A 26,123-nucleotide genomic window follows, 5' to 3' on the forward strand; every position below is an offset into this window, starting at 1 on the left:
AGAAAAGGGGGTTCTACCCTAACGTCTCACCGCCGCCGCCAAACACAACGGCTTGAGCGCTCCCCAGAGCCCCCCCGGTTGCGCCTGCGGAGGGCGGGCGGGGACCGCGCCGCGCTCGCCCCCAGGCACCCTCGGCGCCCCGCTGCCGGCTCGCCCTGGCGGCTGGGGGAGAGGAGGGGCCGCTCGCCGGGCCCTTCTCCAAGGGCAGCGGCGGGAGCAGCGGGCCGAGCCCAGAGCCCCGGACGGCGGGGCCGCTCCAACAGCCGTGGCGAGCCTAAGGGGCAGCCACGACACCTCCACCGCGGGCGGCACCGCGCCTGCCGCCGCCCGGCCCGCCCGGCTGTTATAACAACAACAACAACGCTGACAATAATCACGTTAATTACCGTCGTTATGGCGAGGGCGATGCTGCCCCGCCGCCAGGCGGCCGCCTGCCCTCAGGTGAGAGGCGCAGGGCGGCAGGGCGCCCCCTGGCGGCCCGCCCGCGGCGCGGCCCGCGGCGCCCCCCCGCCCGGCCCCTCCCCTCCCAGGCCCCCCCGGCCGCCGCCGCCGCTCTGAAGTTTGCAGGCGATTTCCTTTCCAGCCCGGCCTTATCTCGGCCCGCACGTTGCCGCGCGGTGACTAATAGCAGAATAACATTGTCTCGGGATAAAATAGCGCCGGGGCTGTTTACCCGCTCCATGGGGGTTCGCTATAAAAGTGCGCCGGGGACCGCCGCGCCAGCCAGACGCGCCGGGGCGCACCGAGCCGCTGTCTGCCCCCGCGACGTGCCCCGCAGCGGACGGGACACGGCTCTCCGTCCCGGCGCTGGGAGAGAATTTCCCCCTTTTTTTCTCTTTCTTTAATTCCCCCCCTCCCTTTTTTTTCTTTCTTTTTTTATCCCGCCCGCTCTCCGCTGCCTGATATGGATTATTCCCAGATGATCGTCTCGCTGCTCTTCGTGCTCTGCCCCGGGCTGCTGCCGGCAGGTAGGTGCCGGTCCCCAGCCGCTCGCCGCCGCCTGGGTCCGGCCCGGCGGGGCGCGGGGGTGGGGGGGCGCTGCCGGGTCGCAGCCGGTTTCCGTGCCGGCTGGCGGGGAGCGGCCGCCGAGCACCCCGGGGAGGGCTCTGAAGGGGCTGAGGGATGCCGGGCGGAGATGTGCGGTGTGCGTGGTGACCGCGGGTGCTGAGCTCTACCCGCTCCCTCCCGCAGCCCCCGGAGCCGAGGCGGGCGTCGCGCCGCCGCCCCCCGCTGCCGCCGCGCACCGCCGCGCCCGGCGCTGCTCCTGCTCCTCGCTGCTGGACGAGGAGTGCGTCTACTTCTGCCACCTCGACATCATCTGGATCAACACCCCCGAGTAAGTGGACCGGGGAGGCTGCCGGCTCTGGGTTCGCCTTTGGTTGGAAAAAGGGGGGGGACGACGACGACACAGAAAGGGAGGGCGTCTTACGAAGAACAAATTCCCTGCAGAAATGGGAAGGGGAGGAAGGAATAGTTATTTGCACGGTCTCTCCTATTGCTTCCCCTGCGTCCTGCTTTTCTGCAGATTTCCCCGGGAGGAAGCAAGCAGGATTTGACCACCTAGATTGAGCAGGTAGCACCTAATAGCACCAACACACCTGCGTTCCTAAAATCTGTGGAGGAATATTTCCTTTGGGTGCTGCTCAGCAAAGGCTGCGGGATACTTTTCACTATGAGTCAGAAGCAGACAAAATGCCAAAAGTAGGATTTTGCCAGCCTGAATTTTTCTGACCGTTTTTCTTTCCAACAATTCGGAGACTAGAAGGCTTCCTTTGACGCGGGGTGGCACCTCGCCGCCTCTTACTGCTCTGTGCTGCAAACTAGTGCATCCCACGTGTTAACAGGGACATGTACAACGACCATTTCTATGCTCTCCTCTCCAAAAAGTAGTGAGCCAGAGCCTCCCCTAACTCTGCAAACACTGCTTTGGTGATTTGTTCTGCTGCTGGGTTTCCTTGGAGCGGAGAGGATCTGTTCCTTGCTTTTACTGCTTCTTTCAGTGCTGGCAGTTACCAAAGTTCAAAGATATGCGGTTTTATCGCTTTCCCTTGCACAGGGAGGCACAGCAGCCTGTATGAAATCACAATTAAAAGGCCTTGTCAGTAGCCATGCTAATGAATATGTTGCAGGATCATCAGAAGCATTTTCATGGAAATTATGACCAAGGAGGCATGCCCAATCCCACAACCTTTACTCATGCAATCAATCCCATTGATAAGATTGCCCAAAATACCCTGCTGTTTTGAAGCCACAGAATTATTTGAATGACTTTCATGTTGTCTCTTTGATCATAGGAAGACTGTTCCGTATGGTCTCGGAGGCCCTTCTCGATCCAGAAGATCACTGAAGGACATGGTGCCGGAGATGCTCGCTGAACCTAGCAGCAGATGCCGATGCGCCAACCAGAAGGACAAGAAATGTCTGAACTTCTGCCAGACAGGAAAAGATCTCTGGTGCGTCTATTGTTGCTACTCTTTAAAAGGCAGTGCCTATAAAAGGGATGGATTGTGGTAGACTTACTCATTTTGGCACTTGCCTAGTGAATAATCTCCCTAAAGCCTTTCCTCCTTACCTGAGTGCTCACACTGCTATGATACATACTATGGTTTGGCCCAGAAAGATGGCTTATTACATGCCTTGAGAAGTGGTTGATGAGATGCCTCACCTTGTGGACTGCAGACTTGGTGGTTCGCTTTTTTCTTTTAACAGCAGCACCTTTTGATTTTTAACAGGGCTCAGTCCACAGTGGAGAAAACCTCGCATTATCGCGACAAAGCTGGCAATTGCATCGGACCCAAATGCATGAGCCGACAGCTTGTTGACAGCAGGAAAGTGAAGCGGTGAGTTTCTTCTCATCCTGTTGTAGTTCCCCGAAGTAGCAATAGAGAGCACAGTTCACCTGTGTTCGGGTCAACGTGGGCTTAGCTGGTGATTTCAGCTGGAGAGTTTTGGAGGAATCAGTGAGGATATCTTGCGGACTTTTGTTCATGCAGTGGGTTCTTAGCTTGTGAGGACATGGGTGCTGAGCTCTGTCTGGCATCCTCCATTTGCTTAGAGGAAGCAGGTTTAGTTGCAGGCCTAAAGATACACCAAACTTCAGAAGATCATGAAATCATGAAATATTGGCAGAAATAAATAGAGCCTGTCATTTTAGTGTACTATCTTAACTACTTAAAAATATTATGTCCCAACTATTCTAATACGAAGTTGAATCAGAATGCCTTTTCTTAGATACTTTACTCCATTTTACTGTAGGGGAAATGAAGATCACTGATCTATCCAGATTTTTAATATATTGTTTCTTCTAGCTGGTCTGGCTGGCTTTTTAGGATGCAGGAGGCGGATTTCTACCTGCCTTATCTCTTACGTTGCCCAATAAACCTGTGTAAGATGAGTATAGGATGTTAGTGATGTAAATGACTCCAAAAAGGTTAAGGAAAGGGAAAGTGAAGACTTTAATTAATGTTTGAGCCCAATTTCATATTTGGATTAGAAGTAAATTTCAGAACTGCCCTTTGAGGTCTGTGCGTAGTAAGTTGAGTGGCAGCAGGCAGCCGTATCGGTGCACAGTGCAGTTCGGAGGCACATGCATTGAACTTGGTGCAGCTACAAACCCCGCAGAGGAGAGGTCAGCTTTGAAGATGCGTGTTAGTACAGCTCTATCAGCTCTGGCTTTCAGCATTCGGCCATATGCCCAGTGTAAAAGTATGGCATGCAGGAGTTTGTCCATACAAAAGACGACTCTTCAGTGCTATTTTCAAAAGCAGAGCAGGATTTATGGGAGCAGGCAGCCTGGCGATTTTGAGTGAGACTTAGGCCCTGAAAGTCTTAAATAACTTTTGAAAATGGGCCTTGCTTGCTTACTTGAAAAATGCACCCATTCATTGGAACCGGGATCAGGTTTACCTAAAAGAAACAAAACTGGAACCAAAGAGAGTAACACTGTAAGACCCTTGATTGGATACGTGCTATTTAAGGAAGTCTAGGGCATCTATATTTGAATGAATGTTTTAACTTATTTTAATATTTGCATTTAAATTCTAAATCCAATATTTCAAGTGGCTTAAGTTAGCATAATTCTGACAGAGGTATAGCAATCAGCCATTACTGAGGACCCCCCATGGCAGAAATCTAGACTGAGGCATATTTAATCAAAAACTGAATGTCTACACACTGGAGATGCACCTTCATTATCATAACAAGAAATGTATATTTCTTATTTTTGCAGGTTGGAAGCCATTGGTAACACCATCAAAACTTCCTTCAGTATTGCAAAGCTGAAGGCTGAGCTCCAGAAAGGGCGGAAGCTGAAACATAACAGGGCGAACAAAAGGCAAAGCATCTGGGAAAGCCTGGAAGCATCCTAGTGGGAAAATGACCTGAATCTTTTTCCATCACACTTGCTGACAAAGCGTCACCAAAACTCTCTGTTGACTTCTAACGTTCGACAACAGCAAAGGGCCTCTCTGTCCGAGTGTTCACACAGCAGAGAAAAACACTAAGGAAGTCCCGTATTTGGAGGTATAAAAGCAAAGGATGTCATCATTCTGGAATTCAGATGGACGGGTAGAGGGGGTGAAGGGGAGTAACATGCATGAAAAGCCATCTTTCTGAAGAAACATTTGAATATTGCTTCTGGAATGTTACCCATCAATTGAGCAGCTTTCAGGGTCTACATCAAAAGCATTTCGCAAGGAAGACCTCCCAGATGTGCTTAGAAAGGACAGAAAGCAAGATCTGAGTGGACAAACTTCAAAGCGAAAAACTCTACCTTTTGATTAAAATGCAAAAATGAAAGCCACAGTGCTACTTTAATCAGGACTTACTGCATATATACATGTCTACCTCGCGTACTGTTTGTTGCACTCCTGCTAGAGTATTTTTACACCTTGTTATTGCCTTTACTGATCAGCTGCAACCCTTTGCCTTTTTTTCAGAAGTCTAGTTTACTTGTACAGCCAGAGTTATCTGAATGTGGGTTAGACGCTGTGGTTGTTTGTATAGTCAGAGTCTTTTGGTTTTTGATACCGAAGGACTCTTCAATATAAAATAAAAGCTAGAGGACACTACTAGGTTTCCCATAACAAGGATATTTGGCTAACTGAAGTTCTAAAAATAGAGGTTGTTGTGTCTTACGTGCCACCAAAAATGCACTGAAGTGGGAATGTACCAGAGGCTGTTGTGAGTTTTATTCAGTGCCTTGTTTGGTGTAAATGCGCCGAGACAAAGGGTTGTTTTGAATTATGTCAAAAGGCTAATATTGGGTGAATGTTTATAGCAGTGAATTTGTTCACATTGTTGAATTTGCTGACAGGTTGAATCTTTTGTGCTTATTTTTTTGTGTTTTGTATTTATATTCACACAAGTTCTTCATTATATTTACCATGTTGAATACACATTGAAGTAGGCCATATTGGTCTATGCATGTTTTATGTATTTCTGTATGAAATTGGGAAATGCTTTATGCCTATCAAGGTAAATATCTTCAGAAATAAATATTTTTAATTACTGTATTGGATTGTTTTTCATATGCCCTGTGTTTTCTGTAGGCTGTGGCTCCCTGAACACAGAGGTAGATCACCCCACGTACAAAACTGACTTAGGTGAAGTGTGTGCACATGATTGCCTTTCTGTCAGATTAGCCAGATCACAACATAGAAAGGTTATGCCAGGTGTGAGACAACAAATAATACTTGTTCTAGCTTCAACCTTGCTTATCAAAATTTCATGGTGAAATTTGAAGTGGCCAAATGAACTTACCCTGGAGCAGCACTCTCACGTGGCTGATCCAACAGTAAAAATTCTAAATTTTTTTTTTCTATTGTACCATTAAAATATCACTGGTAAGGGGTTGGATATGCATGAAGTAGAGGAGAAAATGCACACATTGGATGCTTTGTGGGCTATATTGGACTAGGCTGTGTTATGTTACTTATTACCATGCTATCCCAAAAAGTTTCACCCCAGCCCACGGAAGTTAAAGATGGAGACCTCAGTGGAGACTGGCCCAAGCCCAGGAAAGAGCTAGACCAGTAGTCAAACTTTGCATGTCTCCAAACATTTTTGCCTGAAGTGGTTATAGCTGAAAGACGCTTAAAGCAAATAAATGGATTTAATCATCTCTGATCCTACTAGGGGAAAAAAAAGCACCAAGGATAAAACTGAGTGGTTTGGTTTTTTTAAAAAAACAAACTTTTACAAAAAAATACAATACAAGGTGTGTTGGCACTTAACACTGAGAGCAGTCACTGTTAAAAATTTCTGAAATTGTTCTGGATTTCTTGTCAATATTCATTTGCTTGCAGCGTTTTTCACACCCAAACACCGTAAGGCTGAATAAAGCCCATAGCAGGTTTCCTTTACGCTGTTCTGCTATATTTTGGGGCAGTAATTCAGTGGAGAGATGGCAGCACTGGCAGCCCGGGTCTGACAGGAGATAAACAGGATAAATGGTGCCATGGGTGGGCTTTTTAGTAGCCCAAATTCAGGGCCAGCTACTCAAGGGATTCTTGAGAGACCGTGATAAAAAGAAACCTGTTTCTTCTACGGTTTTCTGTGCTCACGCCTGGCTGTCAAAGCTGGCTTTCCCTCCCTTTCCCTCCCTTCCCCTTCCTCTTTCCCTTCCCCTTCCCCTTCCCTTCCCCTTCCCCTTCCCTTCCCTTTCCCCTTCCCCTTCCCTTCCCCTTCCCCTTCCTCTCCCTCTCCCTCTCCCTCTCCCCCATCGCTTGCTCGCGCTGCAGCTTTGCGTACTGAAGGGCACCCACCAGCTTTTCGGGGAAGGCGCAGTCCCCAGAGCCGTGCGAGGTAAAGCAAGAGCCCCGCACAGCACCGACCCCGAGAGGCATCGCGAGGAGCACAAGGAGGGTGAGACGCCCCATGCCAGGGCCTTGCGGGCTGTGGGGAGAGCAGCCGAAGCCATTTTGTGCTGCCCAGCCTGCGCCCCTGCCCCTGCCCTTGTGCTGGTTACCTTCTGGCACAGGAGCGTAAGCGGTGGCTTCCCCTGGTTTGCGTGAATGAGCTGGACCGAACCAGAAGTTAACAGTCTGCCTGTCCGGCTGAATGAGCAAACGGGAACATGGAGCGTTTTGTCGTCAGGCTGGCTCACGTGCCAGCGCCAGGGCCCGTCCCGGAGGTTTGCTCCTTCTCAAAGCGAGCTCCACGGCGGAAAGAGGTTCAGTCACTCAGGTCCGAACCCCCAGTGAAGAAAAGAGAGGCGTGGTATGTGCTGGGGTTTATGGCACTGACCACAGAGCAGTGTAAAAGTACATCCCCTTGTATGTAAAAGTACATTCTCAGCTTCTGATAAACGACATGAGCAAAAAAATATTCTACCTGAAGCCAAGGGAAACATTGTGCTGACTGCAGAGGCAGGGCTGCAGTCAGGGCTCTCATTCTCCTAGCTAGAACTGATCTCACTTTTTCTCTTAAAAAGTAAACCTTTCATGGCCATGATCTATCTCCTTTTTCTGCGAGAGATTTTTCTAATCCAGGATGAAATTTAAGAAGGGGGAAGGGAAGCTTATAGAGAAGAGGGCCACTACTTTCCATAGTGGCCATACTCTAACAGTCCCAAAACACACCCGATGTATGGCTGAAATTCCAGCTTGCACCCAGAGCGAGGAAAGTCCCCATTCCTGAGCTGTCGGCAAATTCTATCTATCTCCCTCCTCTGATTTTTCCGGGGTTTGCCATGGTCATTTCTGAAATTGCAAAAAGTTTCACAGGAAAAGACAACTATTTCTCTCCAAAATTAAACTTGTACTTATTTTTATTCAGTGCTGTGTATAATTCTTTCTTGCTCAGCTGGTTTATTTTTATTTTCTCTGCAAAAAGGCTGTTTTGACTGTATGTCAGAACAAGGTATACAATAAAACAAAGCTTCGACATGTGAGTCAGGCTTCAAGTCAGGAAAATACTACAATGCTACTGAAATTCTTTCCATCTTATCTACATATTTCTGACCTAATTTTTCCAGAAATGGCAGCTCTAATCTGTACCATGTTATCATGAACTGCCCCAAAATAATTCACGCAGGATGTCCTAATGTTGCCTATAGAAGTTACCAAATACCAGCCTCTTTGTTCATGTTTCCTTACATTAGGCTAAATTTAGCCACCAAAACACACTTCTATATTTACAAACACAGAATGAGCTGGACAAACTGCTGTGGGAGTGCTATCTGATGTTTACTTTCTTCACACTCAACTGTTTGCCTCTGTGTATATAAAACCATATCAACTTTGACTTCGTCTGCATCGTGGTGCTATTATTAGGTTCCTTGGGTAGAATTCCAGCTTCCATCCGCAGCCGATATCTTTATTTAATTTACTGTTCTTCCTTCGTGACCTAGGAAACAAAAGGACGGAGTTTTTGATTAATTAGAGGAGAATGCTTGGAAGCTGTGATGGTGAGTGTAAGTTATGCGAAGAGACAGAGCGCCACAGATAAAGTACAAAGATAGCGGCAGGATCGTTTTTCCTGAGGTAAACATCGTGCGAACGACATTTCGGAAACTTAGCCAGAATGGGTGTTCGTGTCTTTCTTTATTTTATATCTCTGATCAAATCTGAGCTAGGTGAAAAATGATAGGGAAGCCTATTTTGCTATTTCTCAGTATGGTTAAACAATCGGCTGGCATGTCTTAGCGGCGTGCCTGGGACAAGTTCCTCTGTTCTGACCAGGTCAAGGAGACCTGAATTCTGCCTGAAGTCCACCGGGTCAGTCGGTCAGCCAACAATTCCCTCAGCTTTAGAGGCATCATTTATGCCAGTGAGACAAGAGCAGAATTCGACCCAGAAAGGCTTCGTTCTTTCTGATATCACCATGATGGGGGCAAACAGACACCAATTTCCTGATGCTAGCACAGGGCTCCCAGTGTCTCTTGCTGCTCTTGGTCTGGGTTTGGTTTTTCTGTTGGGTTTTTGTTCAGTATTTTTTTTCCCCCTGCAAGCATTTGCTAGTAACAAATTAGATAAATATCACTTTGGTAAGCAATGGGGCAGTTTGCCTCTGGCTCAAGAAAGCTGTGTTCAGAAATGGATGAGCCCCGTGGAGTTTGTGGTTTCATTGACCTCTCCAACTATTTTGGGGGCTGCAGAAATTATTTGAGTTCACCAGCTGTAATTCAAGCCCACACTGTTGTTGTTGTGTTTTTCCCCCCCAAGAGGAAATAAAAAAGGAAACAACCCTAAGCCTAACCTTTTTCTTGTGAAAGGAAAAAGTGTATGTTATGTGATGTGCCAGTCATTAGAAACAAAGCCAACCTCTAGTCTGGCAAGAAGAAAGTAGCACTGTATTTTGGTTGTATATATTGCATTTACATTTTCCTCTGCTTTTTTCATCTCTTTTCATAGACCCAATTCAGCCAAGCACTTGGTGAAGTGTCCATCATGAAAAGTTAGCCAGTGCCCTAAGGACTTCTTGTGCCAAGGGACGCACATGCATTGAATATTTTGATAGACCAGAGCTTCTCCTCTTGTCATCTTTTTCATCTTCATTTCAGTCCTATTGTTGCAAGAGATCTGTTTTGCTGCTTATTTTCATCTTCTCTTATTTCTAACAGGAGCATAAAGCAGTGATATTCGCAAACCAGACAGCAAACTAAAGCGGACAGAAAAATTGGGCAAAGGGTGCCTGTTGTATTCTTATCAGAAGTGTGCAGGCCTTTAAGTTGTGTATTTGCCTGTGGAAGGATTTCCAAGTAGCTGGAAAGTGACTTAATCAACAGCAAGGCCAGCCCTGCAAGGAGTTAAACTCTGTGCCCATCAGCTGCTCATGTAAACGCGTTCATGTAAATGTGCACAGACTGCCTGGGAGCTTCAAAGGAGTGGAGGTGCTGGGTACTTTGCGGGACCAAACTCCCTCCTCGAGGAAGTAAGGACTTTTCCTGTACTTCTTTCTACCCTGAACTTGCTCACCGACTTCAGTGAGCATCCCTCAAGTAGCATAAGCGAGCAGAAAACAAGAACCATGATGTTATCTGCAGGAGAGCTGCCTTGAGAGTGCCCTCTGGGTCCTTCCCTCACGACTGTACGTCCCATCTGACCTCAAGAGAGACACCTCTTTCCTCACACATGGGCAGCCCAGCGCATCCATCAGGCCGCTGACTTCATTAGGCGGCAAGGCAAGCAGGGATCAAAGAAGCCGTGCTGCTGAAATGAGTGATCATCGCTGGGCTGCGCAGAGCCTACCTTGCGCGACGCGGCTGCCGGCATGCTCCTCAGGGGACGAGAGAGAGGGTGGCTGCAAGTCACAGGTCACACCAGCAGCCCTGCTCAATCTCCTGGAAACGTAGACCACGCTTCCCACGCATCTGTGGGTTCGCCCCGGGTAGTGCCACCCAGGCAGCAGCTCCCCTTTCATACGTGTGGTCTCAAAATGACCCCACAGGTTTTATCAGCATCTTATAGCAGACTTTTCTGAGAAAGCATCTCAGTCAGGAGAGCTGTCCACTCATCCCAGTTTCCCTCTTGATGGACTAAACTGGTGTCACTCAGGTGAACCACTAATGTCACCAGCCCAGAAGTTTTTCAGGGTATCAGTCATGCAGATGCAGCATACGACTGTGAAATCCACAGATACCTCTACAGAGGCTCCTTTGTCCATGTTTCTTCTATGTATTCATAAGAAGAATATTTTCATAATTAAAAAAAAAATTTACTGCCCTGTCTTTCTAAAACCTTGCGGCTTTTGCTAAGGACTTGGCCTGCAGTTTTTCCTCCTGGGTCTCTGCTAACCATTACATCATTCTGGGTACGCATCCAGCAGGATGCTTTGCAGCGATGTGCTTACCGGCGGCTTCCAAACAACGTGCATTAAGGCTGTTAATTTAATTTTTCTTCACCCTGAGTCTGCTTCATCATAAGCACAAGGACGTCTTTCACCTGGCTGAAAAGCGAAGTGCCTGTGAGTGCCATCCTGTGCCCTGAACTGGCGATGGGTTGGATTGCTTGTTCCGATGTTGACCCTTTAGGCAAGTCAGAAAGTTGGCTGGATATTACTCTACAGTAAAAATTTATTCTTTGAACTAACCACTTTCTGCTGAGTAATTATTTTTCTCCACAAACATTTCTATAAATGTCTATACATGCACAGGGTTCAACTTTTTAAGCAAACTACAGCCTTTCCTTCCCCACCCCTGTATTTTTTCTTCTCTCAAGCATTTCTGTGCTGTTCCTGTGATCAAACAGAGCTTTTGTGAGCTGCTTCTGTGCGAAGCTGTGATCGTAGCTGTTTTTTTAGCCTGTGATCCGTGAACATCTGAAGAGCCCTGAAACGTGATTAAGGGATGCAAGTTCATATGTGCTTTACAACAACCTGCATATGTGAAATTCCTGGAACAGTTTGCACTTCCACTGGAAATTTTTTGGTGGTCCACATTAAAAATAAATTAAACCTGTGTCTTCTTATACATGGAAATTAGGTTTGAAAAAAAGTTCCAAAATGAAGTTGTCAGCATAGGAAAGTGCAGAATTGAGTCCAGCCACACAACAAATAAGAAAGATACTGTTCTGATAAATAAATATCTGGTTGTATAACTACATTATCATGTATCAGAGCCCTGGTCAGGATAGCCAAATTCTGGAGGTGCCTTTGCAAAAGGTGCTTTGCAAAGGGTGCTGCTGTTCACTGTTATGCAGAACAGTTGCTCCTGCCTGGACTTCCAGTCTGTTCAAATAAGCTCATGTTGTTTACGCGGATTTTTTTACTATGAGGTCTACAAGCAGAGAGTATATTTGCCCTCAGTTTTCCCTCTCCAGACAGCACAATTGGAGAGCTCTGAATGGTTTATAGGCTAATTAACAACAGACCACAAGTTTTGGTTTTGTTTTTTTTCTTTCCTTTTTGCTGCATTCCAGTTTGTTTAGCTGCTCGGCAGGGATCTGCCAGGGACATTGTTAAGGAGACAAAGAACCTCTGGCTTGGGTGACATTAGCGTGCTAAGAGGTGCCTCCTTTTCACCCGACAGCCTAACCAAATTGGATCAGGTATCGGAAAGATGGACAAAACATCGGAGGACATGAAATATGCAGCAAATGACTGACTTGCACATCCTACCTGGCTCTGGCTACAGTAACACCTTTGCAGGGGAGCTGATGCAGAACTGCCTTTCTCTCTCCACCTGACAAGCTCAAACAGCTGATAAATTACCAGAACTAATTGTTGCCCTGACACGCCTTTGATCCCTGGAAGAGTCAATTTATAAATGATGAGCTCCTTTTCCATGCCACCGCTGATGGAGTTGTTGAAACAGTTCTAAAATCAATAATCCCTGCAGTCTGGGGATCCTTTAGTTTTCTCCCATTTATTCAGTAGACAGTTCAAAGTGTCTGCAAATGCTCTTTTCCATCTCTTCCCAGCACCCTGCCCAGAAAGAGTCAGGCATTGCCACAGGAGTGAGGCTTGGTAAGGAAAGCGAGCATCTGAAAAGCAGGCTAAATCCAGACAAACACCGAGCAGGAAAGCAGGACGGTCTCCAGATCAAACTCTCAGCCACTTGGGATGGTCTCTCCAGGAAGAGAAAACTGTCAAAAATAAGGGCAGAAAGGCAAGGTGGGAGAATTTTGCATGATAAGCAGCACCATGGGGAATGGTAGCATCTTCAGGGTGGTAGCTGAACAGAAATCCCATTTATGGCTCTCAGAGTCCAGCTTCTACAGGGAGCCCAGCTTGTCTGTTCCCCTGTGGCATGCTGCCTCTCCCAGAGGCAGAGCTCCTGGAGGTCTGCCAGCACACTTCTCCTTCACCTGTGGTTATGGTACAGCAGAGCTCCAAGAGCTGGGATAAAAAAAATCTGCTACAGGCTTCTCTGCATGTGATTTCAAGTGGTCAGAGTCCACCCTACCCAGCAATGATTGCACTTTCTTGTTTTGTTGAGTGCAAACCTGGCTTCACCAACCTGAATGTACAAGCCAATACTGAGCCAAATAGAGTCCCCATGGGTGGGATCTCATGTGCAGAATTTGGCCCTAGACCTGTATTGCAAGAGCGTGTCTTGACCACCACATGATGCAGAACCCGATGAAACCTCATCCTTGGGCTCTTTGAGCAAGTTGCTAGCTCTTTTGCAACAGACCCCTTTACAGAGTGGTCAGGATACTCCAGAGGTTGTGTTTCTCTTACACAGTCATTTGATGGCTTCCTTTTTCTTCTTTTTTTTTTTTTTTTGTGGAAAAATTGCACCTAAGTATAGAAGGATACTTCAATTAAGAGGAGATCTAGGAGAGCTGTGTCCTCAGCTATCACAGGTCAGCATAGCATCTATGACCAGAGCTTGCTGAACCTCTAGCAAGAGGCATCACCAGAGCAGAAACAGTCCTCTCATTCAACAGGAATAGTGGCTGTCACCAGCGGTGGTCATGCAGAGAGAGGAGCAATGTTTCATTTCAAAAGGAAGGAAAATTTAGCTGAATTCTCGTGAGAACCCTCACAGCAATGCCTGTAATTTTTAAACAGGAGAGAGAAAGGGTGATGCTCACTGCTCAGCACCCAGGATTACGAGCACTTGCCTTCCAGCAGCCCAGCTCACAGAGAGTGTAAGCACCACCCCTGGGCTCATCTGGGACCCCATTTTCCTTGGGCCATTAGAAAAAAAGGACAACTTAGAAGAAGAGTGCAGTAACAGTGTTTGAATTTGAAAGAAAGTCCTTGACCTGCTCTTGCTGGTGTTTGCCCATTTTCCAGTTGTGATAACAAAACAGGAGGACTCCAACAGGGCCTGGATTACTCCTGGGAGCAAAGTTTGAATTTTGAGTCTAAAAGTTTTGAGTCTAAAGCCTGGACTCAGCATCATTACCACTCACCAATTTTTGAAAACACGGCCTAGAAGTCTTCTATCTAGAAACCTTATTTGCACGCAATCCTGTCTTTCAGTACAATCACTTTTCCTGTGCCTTGCCATTCTGATGAGAGAGGGCTCATTAGAAAAATGGACCACCACGACCCAAGTGTATGCATGAGACCGGAAGAACAGGAGGTGCTGACCAATGCTTCATTTTCCGTTCTCCCCTGAAAGCTTGTACACAAATGTGATGGTTTTTAATGCAGCTCAATGTGGTTACTCCAAAGCTATCTGGGGCCTGGCCACCAGCGCTTGTCCTCACCACAGGCAGAAGAGCTCCCCAAGAGTGAAATTCCTCTCTGGTGTCCCCTGGACTGAGGAATGCTTGAACCGAATCACAGCATCCATTACAGAAAGAAATAACTGAGATGTTATTAACTCTAACTAACTGTTACTAATAACTGAGTGAAGGAAACGGCACATGCACATGGCTTATACAGGGAGATCCTGCTCTTGTCTGGCCTAGTTCTTCACTGTCTTACCAACCTTGGAAGTTCTCCAGACTTTCTGCCTGGGTAATGTGCAGGTGATGCGTAGGGAGATTATTCTTCAAGCCACAAGAAGGACTTAGGGCTGAGAAATAAACATGAAAAAGTTCCTTGATTATTGTTGAATGGAGTTAGATGCAATGTGCAGTCTTCCACCGGAGGGAGAACTGAAACTTTTTGTGAAGTGAACAAGGGTTTGGGGATGACTTTACACCACGAGCTTGTGTAGTAAACCGATGGGAAGCTTATGTAAGTTGGCAGCTGCAGAGGAAAAGAGAAATCTGTCTCAAAAATACGATTTCTCAGACTAGGTCTGGAGAACAGCCTTAATCACTGTGCGCTCTAGGGAACTACATCTTGAAGAGGCAAGATGAGAGGTAGGAACAATGCAAGAGTGAAATGAGACTGAAGAGACTCAGTCTTGTGCAGCCTCTTGCTGCAAGTTACTTTCTGACCCTAAAGGTCCCATGAAACTCCCAATGAAGAATTGCCTTCCAAACAGGAAGGACAATAAGAATGTGCAGAGATGAGCAGAGCACGGTGATCAACTCAAAGTCCTCAGCCTGGTATTAATTTAGTGGCAATTCAATACTGAGCAATTTATTCTTAGGATGCTATTCACCCTGAAGTACCAGTATGCTTCCCAGCTGAGTAAAGGGTTTAGAAGCAGACATATTTTTCAGATTAGTTATCATCCACTAAGCAAGCAATGAGGATGGAGCAAAGGAGAGGAACAGCTGGCCTAATTTTAGGAGAAACAGTTAAGCACAAAGAGTCTAGGAGTTCTTCAAGGAAATGAGATGATTGCTCCCAAGACATTATGCCATGTGTATATGATAGAAGAGGTGGGTATGGGCCAGGAGGACAGGTTGATATGGACAGGCTGGAAATAGGACAGTGGGGTAAGTGTGCAGGAAGGATCTGCTGGCAATGCAGAGAGACCTAGTTTAATCCTACCTAATTTACATAGTTGACTGATGCACCTGAACTGGGAGGAGTTTTCCTCTGGAGGCATCTTCCTTGACCTTGTGAAGGAGCCTTCGGAGGGATGGCAGTCACAGAGATGAAGTTAGGACCACATCCACCTTATCTTCATGAAGTAGCATTTGAGGGATGCAACCATATTAAACAGATGGAATATTTTGGGGACCACTGTATTCAGTATCTAATTTTCTTATGGGAAATACGAATTTTCCACAGAAGATTAACAGGGCAGCTATTTATCAACTGTTTTCCCATAGATAAATAATAATCTCCCAATATGTTCCAAGAGGTAAGCAAGAGCAAGATGCATTGTATAACAGCTACGCAATAAACTGAAGGTGTGGTGAAGAAAATAGCATAAAGGAAGGTCTTGGCAGGAGAAACTCATCTTCTTAAGCTGGCTTTCTAGGTCAGGTTTAATTACCCTGAATCAACTCTGAGGAGGCAACAAGACAGAGGGAAGAAAGAAGCAAGAGAGAAGCTAGGCTGAAGAGAATTTAATTCCCATGAGATGTTGAACGAGGCTAGCTCCTGCAGCCTGGCCTACCACCCTCACATAGCTGGGCTGAGTCAAGAGGAAGAGATGACTAGCTTTGATTATCATACTGAGAAAAAAAAGAAAGAAAATTTCTACATGCTCTTTTCTGACTTAGTCAGCTATTTGGGGAGCCTGTCACACCCAGGAGGTGTAATTTATGTCACACACTTCCAGGACAATCTTTCATTGGGAAATCTTCTGCCCTGAAAAAAGGGGAAGGGTAAAATACAGGAGGCAGTTCAAAAATAAGATTATTGGGAAGTGGTAATTTCAGTGTGGTTAGAAAGGATGTAGAAACAGCATCGAAGCTGTTGGTCTCAATAGCATCGAGTACATGCCAGGATCTCACTGAAGATCAGTTCTCACAGTACTCACTCCCAGTTTGAAGAAACCTTGTGTCCATGCTGTGTGTGACTACAATGAGAAAGTCAGATCATTTAGACAGCACTGGCATTCCTTGACAGAATTAGTTTAACCCCTATTTAACTCAATGTGAGTTTGGCTGGTGAGAAAGTTGAAGTCAGAATGGGTCAGCTGAAGTTTCCAGAGTGGTATCAAACATGAGGACTGAGCAGGTCCAGGCCCAACTATGCTCTGCCCTGAAATATCTAGGTGATGTCAGTGAACAGTTATGCTAGTTTTGAGTCAGGTGGGTACTCAGTGAAACCCGATGAACTGACTTTCTGTGCTGAAGATAGAGAACAAAGTTGTGAGATGGGGCCACCTTGATTTGAATTGATTTCTCATTAATGTTTGACAGCAGAGGGTACTGCCAGCTGCTGCAAAAAACTATTGTAATGGAAAAAAAGTGTTGTCCTCAGGTATCTAATATCCACAGCCAGTCACAGGTGAGATGTGTGTCTACTATTACTTTGGACAAGCTGAAATGTTGTCTTTCTCTTCACTGGACAAGAGGATCAAGATACAGATAACTTGTAAATTGATCTTGACCTTTCACTGCAGACAAAAATAAGGGAGAGGACAATAGTCTATCTCTTGTGCTCTTATGAACAAGCGCACATAAACTTTTGTTGACTTGTCTCCTACTCCAGAGACCTGTATACAGCTCCAAAGATGGAGCAAGCTTAGTTTATCTCCTTCGTTTAATGAGAAGTTTACCTGGTAGAGATGCTGCCCTCAAGTTCACAGGGACTCATGTTTGTGTTTTGCAGGATTGCAATGACACAAAGAGCTCTGCTGGGATGCAGGGAACTGTGTTACTCATTGTTGGAGGCTCTTGTTGAAAAGGTTGAGGCAATGCCCATAGACTTGAATGAAAAATAACAGTAAGGATGGCACTCGCTAGAAGTGAGTTTTCTGGTCAGACATCGTCCTCTAGCACATCCCAGGTTAGTGGCGGCACTAACACTGAAAGCAACAGAAGGTGATTAGAGGGATAAAAAACATGGTCAGTATTCATGTCCAACCAACCAACCCAATTTCCAAAATTTTTATGACTATGGGAAAGAGCATAAGAGGAAGGTAGACAGGGAGGGCATTGGAGTTACATACTAAGATACCAGAGGTGTTATGAGAAGTTCAAGGTACTAAAGATATATGCTGGCTATAAATAATGGGACTAAAGCATCACATTACACAGAAAATATATCAGTCTGGAAATCTTACAGGAAGCAGATTTCTTCTGAGATTCTGAGTAATGCCTAGTTCTAACCCTCTGGCAGACAATAAAAGATTAGCTGAAATCTGGAGGTGCAAAGACTGCAGCGTCTTAAGCAAGCCCTGCCCCTGTTGTACTCTTCAAGTCACATTGACTTCAGTGGAGCTTCAGCCTGTGCCAAAAAGTATCAGAGATGACTTTTCATAGGGGCTTCAAGAATTCATTGGCCTGGGGTGCAAAGTCATGGAGAAAGCTAGACAGCCCCAGCCCCACTGTTTATAGCTCCCAGCAAAGTGCACAACTGCTGAGAATTTATGTCACCCTTTTCCAGCTGCTGATACCAAGCCTTCCATACTTGCCTGAGTAATGCCACCGTTTCTTCGTTGTTGATATTTCTCTGTTTCCCAGTTTATTGATTTATCTTTCAAGAACTTAATTTTGCTAACACATTCATAACAGTTTGCTATTCAGTGCCAGGTATTAAATCATGACAGGAACAGTCAGTTAAATTGAAAGTGAGACTTGAGTATGCAGCTTGTTCCTTAAATGCTTGCAGTGACACTTTAGATATATTTAACCATTTTCCTGGTAATATTTCAGTTCAAAAGTCTGATTCAGACTAATTTGTTTGGGAAATTCAGTTTCAAACTCATGTTCTTCTTCCAGGGTTTCACTGGGTTGCATCACAAAAATTACATTATGTAATTTTGCATTCAGGCATAGATGAAAGCTGATGTGGAAAGCTGGGTGAACTGAAATGCTTCCGTGTTGCTTCTCCAACACACGACGTGATTATGGGAAAGAGGGAACTGGTGAAAAATGTTCTCTATCATAAAAGAAAGATTTCAGTACCACAGCCCTTAATTTGGAACAAAGTAATGCTGACATAAGACGTAAAAATATTTTCCGCTGTGAATCAGGTGCCTTGGCCAAGTCTAGAAAGATCTGAATTCTTTTTCTCTTTATATTTGAAAATGAAAAAATGTACTGTTATCAGGACTTGTCATAAAAATAGATGCATTTTATTTAACATGTCAGCACTTGCTTCTTTTACAGCTCTGCAGTATTCTGAATGTATTTTTTCTGACCTGTTAACTAAGTTTCCAGTGTAAATGAGTTACAACTCAATAACTTGATATTCCAGGTTGCTAAAATTTTGCAATTTTGTGGTATATGAATACACCATCTGTTCTTCCTAATAAGTAGCTATTTTTAAATTATATTTTACATATTTTCTCTTTGACGAAGAGCCTAGGAAACAGCTTAGTAAACTCTGACACACCAGACAGAAATAACTTCAAAAGGATTTTGATGAATGTTTCCCTCCAAATACAGGAGTATTCCATCACATTGAGTTATTCATAACGTATGTTGTTTAGCAGACACTCAACATATTTACAAGGTACAGAACTTATTTTCAGCAGTTTATTTAACAGAGCTGGTGCATGATTTTCAAACAAAATACTTTTTATTAGGTACCATATTCTTTGGGAAATAAAAAAGATGCTCCAAAGTGTTTCTGGATTTTTTTTGATGAAATGGGAGAAACAGACCTTTTTCTTTCGGGAACTTTGCCCATGCCATTTGTTTCCTCTATATTCTTTTGCTACTACTTTCCTGTTTTTTCAGTTATGAAATGGTTAAATGTGGGGAGAGGGAAAGGAAAGAGGAATAACAGTTGAGAACAGAGAAGGGAGAAAAGTTTCAGTCCTCGTTTATTGTTAAAAATAGGCCGATCTGTCACAATGATCCTCTCCCTTGTTGCTACTGGTGTAGCAACAGCAAGCTTTTAGAGAACTGATAGGGAAAAGTCACTTTATGGCTACTGTGCCTCAAGGACTCTACTCCTATTTTAGGTTGTCTTGATAATTTTGCTTAAGTAGACCAGAGAAGCCTGGGAAGTTTGGTTTGGAATAGCTATGCAAAATTCAGCTTTCTGAAGATTGCCATTTTCTGAGAAAATGAGCCAAAGGGTTCAATCTTGCCTCCCCCTTTTCCCCAGCTAGCTGCGTCTCTCTCCTGCACTTTTTGGGAGGGTACCCTCTCACCCCTACCGAAGTCCTTATCCTGTGCCTTGCCCGTCTGTTTGGCACAGAGGCAGCAAAGGCATGAAAGCTGGATTCCACCTTGAGAAACGCTTTTGGCCGCAGGCTCTCAGGGATGCCCGCAGCTGGCAGGAGCTGCAGGCAGCCCACCACACCAGTGATGGGACCTGCCGAGGTCACTCTTCAGGGACATCAGAGGACTGGGAGGTGTGGGGAGGAATACATCAACAGCGGTCAGAGAACTGGAGAAGTGAGATAGGGATGCAATGTACCCATCTGCAGATGGAGCTGCAGCACTGATGGGAACCGGAGATGAGACACTTGGGAAAATTAGGGCATGGAGCATCTATCACTCTTTCTCCAGCTTGCCTGGAATATGTCATTTCCTACTCAGCCTCCCATTTCACAGCTGTGACTTTTTCATCATGTTCTTTTCAAAAGAAAACAGGTCTGGCTCCTAAAGACGACTTACCACAGTCCAGCCCTGAGTGCCCCCCTCTAGCTGGTCTCTCTCTCTTCCAGCTGTCCGTCTCTTGGTTTTAATGAAGTGAAGCCATAACAAAGTCCGGAGAACACCAGGGCAATTCACTACTGGATTTCTTTCAACGGTGCTAATTCCTCTGGCCTTTACAGGGGCATTGAACCAGAAACACACCTCAAATGGGTAGAGGGTAAAACAACCCAAACAAACAAGCAGGGGAAACAAACTGGAAGGTTAAAGAAAAGATAACCTGTGCCTGTTCTCGGGAAAGTAGTGTTTTCTTCCAGCTCAATTCACCCCATGGCCAGGCAGGTCAGGACTGTTGGTACTGGGTAGCTCACCTATGAAAACAAATATTCCCCTGTTGGATAAAGTGCCACGCTGTTGATATTCAATGCCTTTTCAGGTTTTAAGGCTCTCCAGACCAAGTAAAAATCAGCCAGGCTAATTAGCATGTGCAAGTCTTTTGTCCTGATTGTGTTTTGTGTACCGACGTACATGTAAGAAAACAGGACCTCCAGGAGGGTGCAAGAGCATGCAAGAGAGAAAGAGAGGAGGAGACGAGTGTGTGAATGCACCACAGACAAATGAGTGTGCCTATGTGAGAGACAAAGAGAGACCAAGGAGCCTTTTCTTATCGTCAGAGATATATTAGAAGATTTGTTCTTTTTAAAGAATGACAACAATGACATGTGATAAAGAAATATGGATAACGGGGCATTTCACATATGTAATTCATTCCACTGAGCTATATAAATCTTGTTGCCTGTGCATGACTTCTTAGTCTGGAAATGATGAAGAGAGATAAGTGATAAGAGCACAAATCAGCAGCTTCTGCAAAGTGATATGCCGAGCTGTAGATTTCCTTCCCGGCTGGAAGGCAGGCGTGCCAAGAGACACTGCGTGTGCAGCAGGAGCTGCTGTCTTACCTGGAGGAAAAATGTCACCAAACACAGCACGAGCTGAGATTTAGCAGCAGCAGTTCACTGCCTGCCTGTGTGCAGCAGTTTCGGGCTCCCACCAAATCCAAAGCCGAGCAGAAACGGGGAGCTAAAAGCTGCCGTTTCTCATAGACACTAGCTGCAAAATACGGTGACTCACAGCTGACTGCTGGCCCTTCTGTGTGTTGTTCGAAATCCGGCTGCCCTTTGGCACTCCTTTGGCAGGTTGCCTGCTACTGCAGGGCATTAGCTTTGGGCTACCCGTAATTTTTGGAGAAAAAGTGACTCAGTGTTAAGAGATGTCTCTATCATCTGTAGGAAATAATGTGTGACTTAACGTCCTTGCCTGAGATCATCAACTCGGTCTACATAGTCTGACGAAGAGCTCTTGGGTTAATAGTTTAATTCTTTCTTACTTCAGCTTGGACCCAACGTAGTATCGTGCAAGGAAATTATTTCTGATGCCACTGTTTGGTTTCCATTGTACTCTTTCTTGCCAGGAGAGAACTATTCTGGATATACAGGCGCAGATTATTGTACGTAGATCATCATTTTTTTGGAATACACCACAACTTTTCACTGTTGATAAAAATTTATGAGCTTGCCTACGTACTTTTTAGGTGAGTCACTAAATCTAGGGAGCTTGGGAGCCAGCCTACCTGCAAAACTGGAGAACAAAACCCCAAAATCAGTTTATTATAGTGCAACCCTCCAGCTGAACAAGGACTCTAGATTCACAGGCGGGAGGATTCATTCACACTGCCTACTGCGTTTCCGAAAGGCATGCACTGACCAACAAAAAAACCCTCTAAAAATAAGAAGGAAGCTCTTACTCCAGAATTAAATATACTATTGTCATGCACCTGAAATTGATACAAAAAAAGTCAAACTGAATGCGAAGAATCACTGAGGCAAAAGAGCATCCACGTAGTTACTCAACAAAACAAACCAAGATGCCAGTTAAAATTGCTTTGCTTCTAGTAGTGAGTGTTTTTACGTTGACAAAAACCCTTAAAAGGTGCATATGCTGGAAATGTGACCCCCTTGACATTCCAGTTTTATGCATTGCGTGCTGACGTACGGCTACTTGAGCAGGGTGAAAAATAAAGCTTTTCATATCCAGCCTCAGGTTTCTACACAGCTGGCTCAGACGTACGATACCACAAAATTGGTAAGGGCTGTAGCAGGAGAGACTCAGGTCTGTTTCTCTTCACTGTTTCTCCAGGGTGTGTTTGATGAGCGTGTCCCAGATGAGTTTGGACTGAAACACCAGGGCTGGTTGAAGACCCAGCTGTTTCCTTGCCTCTTGTTGTCTGAAGTGAGGCTGACAAAATTACTTGGTCGTGCCAATCAGTTGAGCTATGAGCCTGCTTACCATAAGGACAGCCAAACACAGATACGAGATCTGCCTGGAAGACAACTACTAACAACTTCCTCCTGTCAGAAACCTCAAACCTGAAAACCTTCTTACTAGGGGCAGTGAGGAGGAGTAGTTTTTGGTTTTATTTCCCTTCCTATGCAATGGTGACCTGACTCTCCATAACAAAATAATTATACTTTGTTGAAATACTGTCCTTAAATGGAAGCCAGTGCTGTTAAGAAGGTGTGCGGAGCGTGTACCTAACCACAACCACATGCTTAAATATGTTTGTATGTATTTACACATACTTATGTGCATATATGTATATTTGTGTGCAAAACCTGTTCGCATTGGACCTGACCATCAATTAACTGAAGGAAGAAGTTCTGTGTCTCAGAATGTTGCTTGCAGCTAGTCTTGAGACTACACCTGGATCAGGATTCAGGCACTTTCCCAGCATAGCATGAGCTTGGGATCTGCTGTTTTGCCAAGGGTTCAACTGTCTTCCCGGGTTGTCCACAGCAACAGTAGGGATTTACACAGGGATGCTTAAATAAACAGACTTCAGATTCATTTAGCTTCTGCAACTGGACAAAATCACAGCCACAGGTGTTTATCAGGAGCACATACAGTTGTTCCCCCTCTTGAAGGCCCTGTTCTGCAGTCCATATGGATTCAGACTTTAGCGGAAATCATGGTGAAATCAATGAATGCTTTCCTGGAACAAGAAATGTAGTAACAAAAGAAAGGGAACAATGCTTAGTTATCTTTTTATTTCTGCTCTGTAGAAAACCTGGCATAATTTGAGCATCAACTAAGCACACTCCTGGCCCACACTGTAAGAGGTCTCTCGTGCCCTGCACCACAAACGGGGTAAGAACGCTTATACTTTCCTGTATCCAAACTGGGTTCATCCGAGCGGAAAGCAAGTACATGAAAAAAGAGGGAAAGAAGAAATAGAAAAGAGTCTGAACAAGGTGCCGACTGTGAGAACTCAGATTTGTGCAGTTTACACCCCTCTGGGGCCTCCCGGCTGCTTTCTCAACTTGTTGCTTTTTTCCCCTGAATTGTTGCTATTTCAGCGTGAAAGCTGGGCCTGGGCCCTGTTGAGGGCATTGAGCAATTTTGGCTCTGCTTAAACTTCAAATTCTTCACCAGAGGAATTTGGTTCATTTGCAGAAATGACGAAATGTCATCCCTGATCAAGGATACAAGTTTCAACAAATGTCGGGGAGAGTGTTACCCCGTGGAAGAGCACGCGCTCCGGTGCCCTGTCGCCGCTCTGGCCTCCCGTGCTGTTTCTGAGGTGTCTGTCAGCTGTCGATACGGAGCTCAGCTACCTTGTTAGTCTCACCTGCATGGTTGAAACAACCGCTGTCTGTGGTCTTCTGCAAGAAAGCAGCACATCCATTTGGGGGTTTTTTTTGGCTACTTTGCCAGAAATTGAGTCTTTTCACCAGCTAGAAGTCCCTCCCGAGAAATTTTGGGACAATTTCTTTGCAGGTAGCTTTTACATAGACTATCAGGGGAGCTACTCAAAGCTTTCTAGTTCTTTGTTTAATCCCCAGCATATTCTCTATCCTGTCCTAAATTATACCAGTTAGCAAAGCCCTCTGCTACTGTGTTTACAGGCAGTTTGACCCTTTCTCCACACCTCGTTTCTCCCCCATGGTACCTAAGAGTCACAACACATACATGTCTTCCGCTTCCTTAGGGCATTCCCTCATTTCAAGAAGGTCCTCAGAAAACTACTGGCTTAGCTGGTGTTGCAAAAAGAGCCTCATGGTACAAAAAGGGAGAAGCAGAGGTGGGGTTCTTCTTCTGTGTCTCTGGTTTTTAATGTAAGAAGACATGGTCAAATGACTCAGATATCATTTTGTATGATCATCTTTTAGCTAGCCTGATGGTAATTTAAAAAACCCAACAATTCTTTGTCCAGCACACCACAGCCTTCCACAAGATTGGGTAATCTGGGAAATATTTGTGACTGTCATGTATGACCTCAGTAAAACGCCTTGAGGAAAGCTACCCAAAGTTATTATGCTGGGGCTTGCACAGGTAAAGAACCAGCTCTTCTCTCTGTGGGAGGTATGAAATGTGTTGACTCAAAGGCCATGATGCAACAGCCTTGAGGAGGAGCAGAAAGCATCCTGCTCACCTCCACCTCCCCGCTCTCACCTGGATCAAGTTCCGCTTGGAGAGCTGGATCCAGAAAGGCACATAAGTACCCTCAGAGCAATTGGGAAAAAAAACATATTAGCTGGGACAATTTGAGTGTGAGCCTTTTGGCATACACCGATCATAATAACTGTCCAATTTCCTGTTTTTTTCTGTGCTGCTTCCAAAATAACATAGATTATGTGTGTGTATAGGGCTGACTGCCTATCATTGCAGTTGGTGGCTTATTCTGAACAGAATGTGGTAGCTAATCTGCTGCAGTAAGTCTGCTTAACAGAGTAGTGTGAAGCACTTTTCCCCATAGAACTTACTAGAGGAAACTTGGTATATACTCAAAAAACACAATGGTTTGAATTGATATTTACCTTAAACCCCAACATGACCAAAGGGCACCCCCGTAAACCGCTGCAGTTCTGTTGGCTTCACACACAGATCCCCCTCAAGGCATGTAAGGAGATACCAGCAATAACAAGCAGCAGTCAGAATCCATTCTGGGTTGTATTTTACCTGGAAGATGGCTATAAAATTAGAACATAAACTTGTCTTGTGCAGTTAGTCCATCCACTCGTGTGGCTAGCAGCAAATGTTCAGGGAAAGAGTGTAGAATTAGGCAAGCATACAGCTATCTGCCTCCCACAGTGGGATGCCTCTACCTTCAATCCATTCAGTTTATGGTTTAATAGCAGGGTGCATCCTCCAAGTCTTTGTTTTTTGTGAACTATTTCATACTTCTGGCTGTCACAAATTCTGGAATTGCAAGGAGCTCTAGAGCTTGAATACGCTTATGTGAGAAAAAAAGTACTTTCTTTTCCTTGTCCTAAAACTTCTGCTTGGTAAATTGATGTAATATCTGATAGTGTGTCAGATACAAGCTCATCAAGGAGTCTCTTATGGTGATTTAAACAACATAGACCATTTTTTCCAGGTTTTGCCCACAGATCTGCAGTGTGGTTCCCGATGGTTTTTTTGCAGTCCACAGAGTGCATGGTGGATGTTAGAAGTCAGTTCGTTAGTGTGCACATGTACCGCTTGTACTACACTGACCCCCAGGTGAAAGTACAACCAAAACCTTTTGTATACTAAACATGGTGTAAAACAGATGTAAACACAGCTGGTCATTTGTCCAACATCAGTCCTTGCTTGAATCCCTACTCCAAGCTGCTGTGTCACTGCGCTTTGGAGCCTGGTTGTGGTGGATGACTTTCATTTCCTGAGAATGGCTGACGATAGGGTAGAGCCCACGCCTGGGAGATTCTGGAAAGGAGAGGTGAGTGCTCTGCTCCAAAGAGGTGTTATTCCTTGTCCTTAGACATCACTATCCCCAAACACACCGGTAGATATCTTGTCAAATACAAGATAGATACACCCAGATAATCATAGTTGGTACAAATATTACAAAATACAAAAGCAACTGAGACATCTCCATTAATCATTATGCGCTAACAAGTCAGGAGAGCTAGTGTAGGTAGGTGAAAGCCAGGAAATACCCACCGCAGGCTGAGGAGGCCCTAGTGCGCAGGCACAGGGACAATGTTGTCATTAAAAACAACGCAGTGGTCCTTATGACTTAGGTGGTGTCTGTCCTCACTTTGCTAACTGCCAGTGCCTCGGGCACCAGGGCTAGGGAAGGAGGGGTGACGGCTGATTCGT

At 45.3% G+C, this 26,123-nt stretch overlaps 1 protein-coding gene across 1 annotated transcript; it reads left to right on the forward strand.

Annotated features, from left to right (window-relative positions):
* Positions 1 to 396: 396 nt before the first annotated feature.
* On the forward strand, positions 397 to 4,367 carry EDN1 (endothelin 1; the record flags this gene model as incomplete). The annotated part of the gene is made up of 5 exons (XM_082015012.1): positions 397 to 968; positions 1,192 to 1,336; positions 2,295 to 2,453; positions 2,733 to 2,840; positions 4,229 to 4,367. The coding sequence occupies exons 1-5, from the start codon at positions 905 to 907 to the stop codon at positions 4,365 to 4,367; spliced, it is 615 nt and encodes a 204-aa protein (XP_081871138.1). The 5' UTR covers positions 397 to 904.
* Positions 4,368 to 26,123: the final 21,756 nt, after the last annotated feature.

Source organism: Phaethon aethereus (genome assembly GCF_964289735.1).
Source record: "Phaethon aethereus genome assembly, chromosome: 2".
Lineage (NCBI taxonomy): Eukaryota > Metazoa > Chordata > Aves > Phaethontiformes > Phaethontidae > Phaethon > Phaethon aethereus.